Below are 10,572 nucleotides of genomic sequence, written 5' to 3'. Positions count from 1 at the left end.
CCTCACATGGCAATTTGTCATCACAGATAATTTATAGGACGGTTGGACAGCAGCACATGTGACTGCTGTTATCACCACTGACACACACACACACACACACACACTCTCTCTTCAATTAAACTCCATACATCACACATTTTAGTCCTCATATGATGAAAATGACTTTCGAATTTAGTAATTTTAACTTGGGAGGTGGTAGGTGAGGGGTGGGGGTTAATTGAGAATGTTAATTGAAATGTTCAGATTTACGGTGGTTTGTGGTCTGTGGTAAATGAGTCTGTTGAAGGAAAAGGTGAAAGTAGAAGATTTTCTTTTTTTTTACGTGACTAATAGGATCATACATCACAGTCTTCACTGGAACAGGCTCATTCTGGGAGTTCAGTCCGTAAAATCTGCTTTTACCTCGTAGCTTTCAGGCTGGATTCACACTGTGTCACGGAAATGACAAATGACACAAGAGGAGGAAAAAAATCATGAAGCAACATAAGCAGATTAATGCAGACGTCTGAGAGTCAGGTAGGTAGGTAGTTAGTTAGTTAGTTAGTTAGTGAGGTAGTTAATTATATAGTCAGTCAGTCAGTCAATTAGTAAGTTAGTTGGTGAGGTAGCAGTCAGGTCGGTAGATAGTCAGTTAGTTTGTTCGTTTTTAACTATATTGAAAAGAGGACAAAGTATTTTACTAGACTATAGTTAGTTAGTTAGTGATGTACTTTGTGAGGTAGTTACTTATATAGTCAGTCAGTCAGCCAGCCAGTCAGTCGGTTAGTTAGGTGGTTGGTTATTCAGTGGGATGGCTAGTTATACAGTCAGTCAGGTAGGTAGGTAGGTAGGTGGGTAGTCAATCAGTCATTTAGTTTGTTTGTTTTTAACTATATTGAAAAGAGGACAAAGTATTTTACTAGACTATAGTTAGTTAGTGATGTACTTTGTGAGGTAGTTACTTATATAGTCAGTCAGTCAGCCAGCCAGTCAGTTAGTTAGGTGGTTGGTTATTCAGTGGGATGGCAGTCAGGTAGGTAGGTAGGTGGGTAGTCAATCAGTCAGTTAGTTAGTTTGTTTTTAACTATATTGAACAGAGGACAGAGTCTCTTACTATACAAGTCGCTTACTAGGCGAACCTCTTGTGGACTCAAACTCTTTGACCTCCTCATGTCTGACAGGAGACTGAGGTCCATCAGGACCAAGTTCTCTCACCACAACCACAGCAGTTATTTTCAGACCAGAGTTGTCCTCTCATTGTCACCATTCACTGCTGTTTTTGCACTGCAACCTGCAAATTGCTCACTGTGTTGACACATCACACAGTTTCCATGTTGCACTTTTCCATATTACAGCCATACTTTTTAAATGATTGAGTCTTTAAGTCTTTAGTCTTTAATTTGTATGTTTCTGTGTTATTCTCAGGCTCCTACACTTACAAGTAAAACATAATTTAATCTGATGTTATAACATCATCAACAACAACAATAATAATAATACTCGCATGACTTAATTGATGACCTTATTGCAGCTCCCGTGGTTCATTTGCACAAAACCCCTCTTTATCAGAATTGCTGTGTTCAACGTGACGCTCGTGACATCAGCCTTTACAGCCGACGACGCAATCGTGCGTCGTGCTTCTATTTTTACACTTACAAAGATGTGTGTGTGTGTGAACAGCGGTGCTGCTGCTGCTGCAACGTGCTTCGGATTCCGAGAGAGGGAACACCAAAAAGCCACAGAGAAGTGAAACAGCGAGAAGAAAACTCCTTTATCACGGCTTTTTACGCAAAGATGCCCACGATGTCAGCGCGCAATGGCGCAGCAGGGGAAACCCTGAGAGCAGTGAGAGCAGTGGTACGGCATGGAATGGAAAGAGTGCTTTAAAAAAGTACCGCAGCGCTTCACACGAGGAGAAACCTCCCGCTGTGACCCCGTTCCCTCCGAGAGCACTTTCAAATTTCCGGGAGATATCGAAATGAGCGTGGCATGTCTGTGACCTCATTGTGGACGCCGCGAAGATCATTTGGATCCCGGGGAGGCTGCATCACAGTGTAGTATTGGACTCACATGGTGTGCGGCTAAAGACTGTAGATGCACTCACCCAAAGTGTGGATATTTGAGCGGAAGCGCCATGGACGCAGCAGACATAGTCGCCTCCTTGTTGGTTTCGGGGATAATTCTGGTGTCGCTGCTGTCCAACGCTGTGGTGCTGATCTGCTTTCTGTGCAACCCGGAGATCCGCAAGCAGGCGCCCGCTCTTTTCATCCTCAACTTGACCTTTTGCAACCTGTTGCTCAGCGTGTCCAACATGCCAGTCACTCTGGTCGGGCTCCTGGCCGCGGGCCACCCCGGCGGCAGCAGCGTCTTCTGCCAGATTGTGGGTTTCCTGGACACTTTCCTCACCACGAACGCCATGCTGAGCATGGGAGCTCTCAGCATCGACAGGTGGCTGGCGGTGGTGTTCCCACTCAGCTATCACTCGAGGATGCGCCACCGCGACGCAGTGATGGCGCTGGGATACACGTGGACGCACTCTCTTTGCTTCTCAATAGTTGGCACCTGGCGCTCCTGGGTCGGGTACCACCACGTTTACGCATCATGCACCCTCTGCAGCGCCAGGGCGAATGGAACTCAGTTCATCATTTTCACCGTGTCTCTGCACTCGCTCACTTTCCTGCTGACGCTCATCGTGCTGTGTGTAACTTATCTGAAAGTGCTGAAAGTTGCACGGTCTCACTGTAAACGCATTGACGTGATCACTATGCAGACGCTGGTGCTGCTGGTGGACATTCACCCCAGGTAAACAATCATTAGAGACACATTCAGTCCAACTATTGGCTTTATGATGTTTCATTTTTCATTTTTACACATTGATCCAGGGGTTATTATAGTAATATATGTAATATAGACAGTGCCAGAAAAGTGTGTATCTGTAAAAGATTGAACGTTTATGTTTAATAGGTGGAGCAGGCTCTATACTTTTTTTCTTTCTATGTTTCTATTTTAGCATGTGAAGTCATTGCTGGGGTTTAATTGTGTTGCCTGCATCATCATCAAAACCACAATGAACAGAGATGAAGAATGACATTTAGAGCATCTAGCGTTTGCTAAATCAGTGTTTCCCAAACTTTCTTTATGGGGACCCACTTTTTAAAGACGGCCAAATCACAACATAAACCATGAAATGTGTGCTCAATGTATCAAACACCTAGTATAGAGAGTTAAATTCAAACCAAATTATATGCATGCTATTTGAAACATATTGGTGACCCCAAAAGCATCTTCTGCGACCCATCTGTGGCTCCCCACCCAGCCTTTGGGAATCACTGTGCTAAATAACATGTATAATTACTATTAGCTCTAACTCTAACTCCATTACATTCAAACCACTGTCAAATGAGTTCCCAAATGACGCTCTGTGTCACTTAGTATAGCAGTGTTTTGTTTTCCTGTCTGTGGTGACATTCCCGCGCCCCACACAGAGTAATGTGTGATTGGAGAATGGCTGGAACATGGAACTGGAGAGGCCTGTTCAGAAAGCGCTGCAGGAGTGGGAAAAAGTCTGATACACCTAGAAGTACTTTAGAAAAGTCTCCTCCTGATCCTCAAAGTCCTGACTCATGCAGACAGCCTCTGTGTGTGTGTGTGTGTCACAGAGCTGCAACAGGAGATGGCGGGTCTTCCTCACAGCAGCGTCTCCGTCACTCACTGCAGAAGCCCAGTTCATGTCTGATTGTACACCTTTAATTCACTGCTGTGTTATATTAGCAGTGTTTTGGGGACAGGAGCTAAACAACATGCCATAGTATGCAATTTAAACACATGTTTTCATAGAGGCATTTCAAGGAAGTTTGTGGGCTCCAGACAAACGGGTCCTGCATGGTCCTACGAGACCAAACCCCCATGCCTCAAGTAGATTCACATAACTGAACTGAAGCCCTTTTTCCAACAAAACCTCTAGAGGAGAACTGAAAAGTTGGATTCATGTTTGAAAACTACATGGTCTCTCGTCACATAATGACGAAGTCAGCGAGAGATTATCAAGATCAAATGTTCACAACAGCAGCAGCAGAATGTCTGCAATGCCAGACGTTTGACTGGTGCGCTGGCAGACGCTCAGGAAAAGTCCAGAATGACGGCAGACATTTTTCGTTGTCCGACTTTCCCAGACAATGTCAGGAAAATGTCTGGACTTCAAAAAGCGGCTTTGGATACTGCGGCTGTTTTCAACTGAGCCAACTTCCATGCAAATGTCTCCAGTGACTGTGTTTTCTCCCACATTATAAACATTTAAACAACTCTTCGCAACAATAATTGTGGCATTAAGGCGTAATGAAAATACATGGCTACAGTAAGCTCTGCTGCATATAGACACTGTGCAGGGGACCCACTTTTTAAAGATGATAAACTATCACCGCTCAATTACATACATATACAGCTTATAGACTAGTTTTACTGCCATTTCTGCAACATTGGGATTAAAAACATATACATATATATATATTAATCTCTGTCTGTGGATCCTGAGCCATTCTCTGAGAATGAGTTTCATGTGTGCTACAGATGATTGATATTGTCACGTCACATCAATGTTATTCACTCTCAGTCACTGGCTGTCCATCCTGTTTACTCACTTATACAATCTGTCGCCGGCCATTTCCATAATTGATATCTGTGCAGCGTGGAAGGTCTTGCACACAGAGACAACAGCTCAGTGCTTCGCTCACATCCATCCCACACATTTAGTCTGTTTTCATTATGTCTGCTGCATGTCTCTGATCATGCCCCCCCCCGGGTAGATAATGGTGGCATGTGTGTGCTTTGACAGTGTGCGGCAGAAATGCTTGGATGAGCAGAGGCGGAGGAGGCAGAGGGCCACCAAGAAGATCAGCACTTTCATCGGCACATTTGTGGTGTGCTTCACCCCGTATGTCATCACAAGGTGAGTGGAGACTGAGATTGTGTGTGTTTGTACACGTCTTTGTGAAGCTCTGGTTCAAAGCCACAATCCTCCACAGTTGGGAGGGCATGTTGTGATTTTCTTACCTTTTTAGAAGCTTTTTCTGGTAGAAACACTAAACCATGTCAGGTAATGTGGTCCTCATGGGGACTAAACCCTGGTCCTAATGAGACAGATCATTATTTTTGAGGCGCTGGAGGTTGTAGTTAGGTTGAGGTTAGTACTTGGGGTATGAAAAGTTTGCTAACTAACTGGTTTGTGGTTAATGTAATGGGTAAGTTTTTGGTGAGAGAAGAACAGAATAGAAGTCAATGCAGTATTTCTTACCTCTTTAGGGCCTTTACTTGCAAACACCAGTAGTCCTCATGGAGACCAAAACTTGGTCTTCATTGGGCAGAACCTAAGGGTTAGGCACAGTTATGATGGTTAAAATTAGGATAAGAGGGTAGGGAATGCATTATTTCAATGATGTGTCATCACAAGTGTGTGTGCAGAAGAAGTTTCCTTCTTAAACCCAACAGGAGATATATTTTGTTGAGTACAACGAGATTTTTTTCTCAGCAATGAAAAAAAAAACGTTTCAAATGATCAGTTTAATTCAGTCAAGTAATCGGAATAAACCTCTCAAGGCTCTGCGACAGGAGGATTCGGACATTTCACACATAGAGCTGCTAATGTGGTAATTGTGTGAATGCGAACAGTAGAATATAAATAAATAAATCTCGGCGCTGTGTAATCATTAGGAAGCATGTTTCTAACGGCTTCCTTCTCATAACACCATCGTGTGTTGGTTGTAGCAGACATTTCTGATCCTTCTGTTCTGCAGAGATAAGGCAGATAGAGAAAGGGTGAGATCTCAAGTGAGTCGGTGATCATAGCGCGGGCTCTCATTAGTATCAGAGCAAGTGTTAATGGTGGCAGTCTGACAGAAGCACACAGAAGAAGAAGAAGAAGCAAAACAATATTCCGTTTGGCTTTCACATTGTCTTTGTTTTAATTAGATTGTCGTGACAAAAAAGATTCCGTGTAAAATCACTCGAGCAGCTTGTGGTCCTTGGGCAGCAAAGCGGACTCGACACCCATCGACATAAATTGCCCAACACAGCGGTGACATTTCAGTGACATTTTCACATTATTACAGCACTGGGAGGAGGTTCATTTGGATGTCTTCCACTCCAGTTAAACACATGTGAGACTGCGGTGTGTGTCATCGGTGATGTGTGACTGTTTTTCCTTTCTCTTTTTTTGCCCTGTTTGAATCAGAATGGTAGAGCTCTTCTGCCCAGCGCCCATAAGCCCTCACTGGGGTGTGCTGTCCAAATGTTTGGCCTACAGCAAAGCAGCAAGTGACCCGTTTGTCTACTCACTGCTGCGCCACCAGTACAAGAAGGCCTGCAGCCTTCTCGCCAACAAAGTCCTCAAGAGGAGTCCTCTCAACTCCTCCTTTGGGACGGAGAACAACACAAGGAGAAGCGACAACATCGTCAGCGCAGCCAACAACAGCCAGCCACCTGCCAACAAGCCAATCATCCAGTGAAGTTGGATATTTGTGAAGTAAATGCTGGCTTTTATTTGACATTTTACTCTGTGGTAAACATGGGAGCTATGACTCTCTCTGACAGTGGGACATCAGAGTGCACAATCTCAGTCTTAATTATTTGTTCAAGAACAAGGCTGGAAATACTCTGTATTTTTCTTACTATCAACCGTCAGGTTCTGTGAAAACACCCAAACCAGTGATAAACTTTGTTCACACTCAAATTAGTGGATATATCTGGGATTTTTTTATTTTTTATTTTTTTTTTTTTGAGCCCGTGTGAAGCTGCTAAAAAGGCAATTAACATTATTCCTATCGCCAGTGGTTGTTCTGCCATGTGGTGGTTTCAGGTGGTTTTGCTCTGGCCTGACAAATTTTAATGCTCACTCAGTGCATTTACATGCAGGTTAAAAGTCCGATTTTAGTCGGACTACGACGGTGATTTGGTACGAAACACACACCATTGGCTGTTTTTCTGTGACATAAAGTGATTCAATACGCACTAGCTTATAGAGATACAGCGCCACCAATTTTCTCCTCCGCATGTCTACTCAGACTTGGCAGGGTGTCCGATTGCCTGTCTTAGTCGGACTATGGCCTTAGCTCGATTAAGGCAAGGTCTGTTCTGAGGAGAAAAGACACATATTGTTTACCTGGGTCTTATTTTCCCGCTGATACTGATGATCGGAGTTGAAGCCGATAGAGTCATTTGACCCAGGAGTGAATGCCAATTTTTTTTCTACTGGTACAAAAAAAAGACTTAAACCGTGACCAATGGGGTACCAGCCTGCCTGTGGCACGAAGCACCAAACTTATCTCCCAACACAAGTCATACAGTATATAAATAGCATCATTTGACTTGATTGTGTTCCCTTTAGCAGCTGGGTTGTGTGGGTTTTTGCAAATGTTCCTTACACAGGAGGCAAATGGTGTTTTCTGTAGTTTGACGATAGCGTTCTATGGCAGTATTTTTATATATTATAATAGTGGAGACACATACAGGCGGTCATAAATGTCTGTGGGAGAAATACAACGAAAGAAAAATACAGAATATCACCAGCTTTTCTTTTTATTTAAAAAAAAATAAAAATATATCTATATATATATAGATATATATAGACAACCACTTTTGTAGGTTGTAAGTGTGTTGTAATGGCGTTAAGTATTTCAGTGCGAGTGTTACTCGTCTTTTTCCGCAGAAAGAAATTGTGATTTATTATGAGATTGTTTCGTAACACTTGTAAAATGATTCGTCAACTAGACTGTGTAACGTGGAAAAGCAACATTGTGGCGACTAATGAAGTGTAAAGACAACAACCAGACAACCAGTGATGCTGGAAAAGCTTTAGTCTAAGTAAAACAAGGGTTTATTGATTATATTATTGTCCAGCATTTCACTGTAACAACTTTTCTTTTACATCCCACCAAAATTGGACCCAATTTAGAAAGTATAACCTCTGACCTCAATGCTCTACCTGGATAAAGTAGTGTATGTGTTCAAGGAATGAGTCAAAACAGCAGTCATGTTGTAGCTATAGACTGCGCATAACAATGTAGATATAGTCTTCTAGTTTGGAAAAAGCAAAGCCTACGAATGAGGACAGAAGTTGCACCAGGGGACAAATCAGCTGGCTGCAAAAATAACTCACTTCTAATGGATTTATGTGGGAAAATGAGCGTCTACATCTGACTTGATTTAGAAGCTCACTCAGTAAACATTTTCCTGGGGAGTTAATGGTCTCAATCTCTAGCACATGATGTCAATTTTATAAACTATGTTTCTCATTCAGAGGAACATATGTGTGGACACGTTGTCCAAATGTCGCCTGGGTGCAGGTGATGTTTGTGAATTTACAGTTTCAAAGACTGGCACGGTGCTGTCAAATCCCACATTTCAAAAAACCAGAAGATGATGTCCACTTTTATACACAGTCTATAGTTATCAGAATTGACTGTATGCTGTAGCAGTGAGGCCTGGGTTCTAAAGTGCCTTTTTACTCTGGGGTCAGACTTCAAGATATGTTTTTTTTTCCCTGTTCAGATTATCACTGTGTCAGGTTCGACGACAGTACAGTCATTACTTATCTGTAAGTGGCTGTTGAGCAGATAAGACAGAATTCACAGTTGTCCCCAAACCCACCTCCATTTGGCAAAGAAGTCTGGGAACAGAGCGTAAACAAACACGGCGTCTAAAGTGATGCATCAGAAACGCTGAGAGGCTATGTTCAGATGACCACACTGAAGTGATTCATGTCCTGTTTTTGTTTTTTTTTTTCCATTCATTTGACTCGCATCACATTTTTTGCAGGACTGTGTGGACACAGAAATCCGAATTTCAATTTTAAAATCAGATTTGTGTCACTTTCAGTTCTCTATCAGATAGATATCCGATACGTGACCGTGCAAACATCAGTGAGAGCATGAGGAATACGAAACTGTATCAGTGTACACGTGTGCAACCTATCCAGCGTGTCGAATTTACCTAATCCCCATATTGCATGTTTTGGATTGTGGGAGGAAGCAGGAGAACCCAGAGAAAACCCCACACACACACACACACACAGGGAGAACATGCAAACTCCATACCGGGTCGTGAACCCGGGTCTTCTTGCTGCAAAGGCAAGAGTTTTAACCACTACACCAACCGTGTGGCCCCGGGAATTGAATCAGATTTGAATAATGTTGGTATTGTTGCAACATTAAAATACAGAGGTGTTTGGGATTAAGATTTATATATACACATACTGTGTATATTTGTTTCATTTACTAAGAACTCACATACCCTGATCTACACAGTGGAACAGTATTTCTGATTTTCCTCCAAGTGCCACAAAAGGAAACTTAAGTACCACTGGTGTGCCACAGTTTGAGAACCACGGCTGTGTCGTCAGTTGTGCTCCTAATAGAGATGAAGGAAATGCCACCACATCATTTATCATCATGCATTTATAACGTGGACGATATCGTGTAGTCTGACCCTGACGTCAGACTATGACCTCTCATGTTTGATCAAAACAAACAACAACACTGGAAACTTGCTGACAGCCATTTCTTTTCTTGCTATCGTGTGGTGTATTTAGTTGTGAAGGTGTTGTTTGGTCACGTTTGTGGGAAGGTTTATTTTAGAATACATTTCTGTCAAAATGGGGTGAGTTATTATTGGAATGTCGTAGCCACTGTTGAGTGTTGTGTAATTAACATTCCAGCTGTGTGTGTGTGTGTGTGTGTGTGTGTGTGTGTGAGTGTGTGTGTGACGCCTGGGATATAAAAATGAATTCAACACTGTTGTACTTTTACTTTGCTGTGACAGTGTACGAGGCCTTTACAAGGCATGAAATCTATTTATTTTTGTCAAAACATGTCCGAATTTTGCTAAATATGTTTGTGATTATATTGAAATAAATGCTGTGCATTTCGATATTTTAAAACCCTCACGAGCTTCTCCTCCCCTCATTTTCATATCGACTTACATGACAGTATCAGGTTCAGGCGGCACTTTACAATCCTTTCTCCAAAAGATTACCGCTCCTATCCTAACACCTTTATTCACCCACACATGTTTGAGCCAAGGAGACAGAATAATTAATTAAAAGAAAAAAATAATAATCATTAAAGATGTGTTCCACCCACAGCTTGTGCTGGTGATGTTGGCAGCGGCACAAAGACCTTGCACACGCTCACAAAGGCACCACCAGGGATGAGTGATTAAAGCTGCTTTTTTAATTGCAGAGCTGCTGGGAGGAGCGGTAAAAGAAGAACGAGTACTAAGTTGAGGAAGCTGTATCAGTATGTCAACTAAAACATTCATGCATCCTACTCACCTTCATCCCGAACCAAATGTACCCAGTCACAACTTGTCAGCCACCAAAGCTGCCTTTGTTACTCACTAAGGCAGGAAACTGCATCATTTACCCATTTTTTTTACACAGGGTTCACAGAACACACAACCAAGGGCAATTAGTGGAGAGCGTTCAGAGAGTTTGGACCGATCCCCATGTCTGGAGGTGTGTGTTTCCTCATCTCCCTGGGAGATCCAGTGAGTGGGTGAGAGGCAGACACATAAGCCTGCCATGCTGCTCAAAACACAGAGTAC

At 42.7% G+C, this 10,572-nt stretch overlaps 1 protein-coding gene across 1 annotated transcript; it reads left to right on the top strand.

Annotated features, from left to right (window-relative positions):
- The first annotated feature begins 1,929 nt into the window (after positions 1 to 1,929).
- On the top strand, positions 1,930 to 6,807 carry LOC122782188 (G-protein coupled receptor 26-like). The gene is made up of 3 exons (XM_044046438.1): positions 1,930 to 2,781; positions 4,811 to 4,924; positions 6,206 to 6,807. The coding sequence occupies exons 1-3, from the start codon at positions 2,114 to 2,116 to the stop codon at positions 6,477 to 6,479; spliced, it is 1,056 nt and encodes a 351-aa protein (XP_043902373.1). The 5' UTR covers positions 1,930 to 2,113; the 3' UTR covers positions 6,480 to 6,807.
- The last annotated feature ends 3,765 nt before the right edge of the window (positions 6,808 to 10,572 follow it).

This window comes from Solea senegalensis, linkage group LG15 (genome assembly GCF_019176455.1).
Source record: "Solea senegalensis isolate Sse05_10M linkage group LG15, IFAPA_SoseM_1, whole genome shotgun sequence".
Lineage (NCBI taxonomy): Eukaryota > Metazoa > Chordata > Actinopteri > Pleuronectiformes > Soleidae > Solea > Solea senegalensis.
The sequence above is the reverse complement of the archived record's forward strand: the minus strand, read 5'-3'. Positions and strand labels throughout refer to the sequence as shown.

Excerpts from the sequence above, each read along its gene's own strand:
- LOC122782188 (XM_044046438.1), top strand. The coding sequence starts at position 2,114 with ATGGACGCAGCAGACATAGTCGCCTCCTTGTTGGTTTCGGGGATAATT. Across the intron at positions 2,782-4,810 it reads CTGGTGGACATTCACCCCAG|TGTGCGGCAGAAATGCTTGG; the intron begins GTAAACAATCAT and ends GTGCTTTGACAG. Across the intron at positions 4,925-6,205 it reads ACCCCGTATGTCATCACAAG|AATGGTAGAGCTCTTCTGCC; the intron begins GTGAGTGGAGAC and ends TGTTTGAATCAG.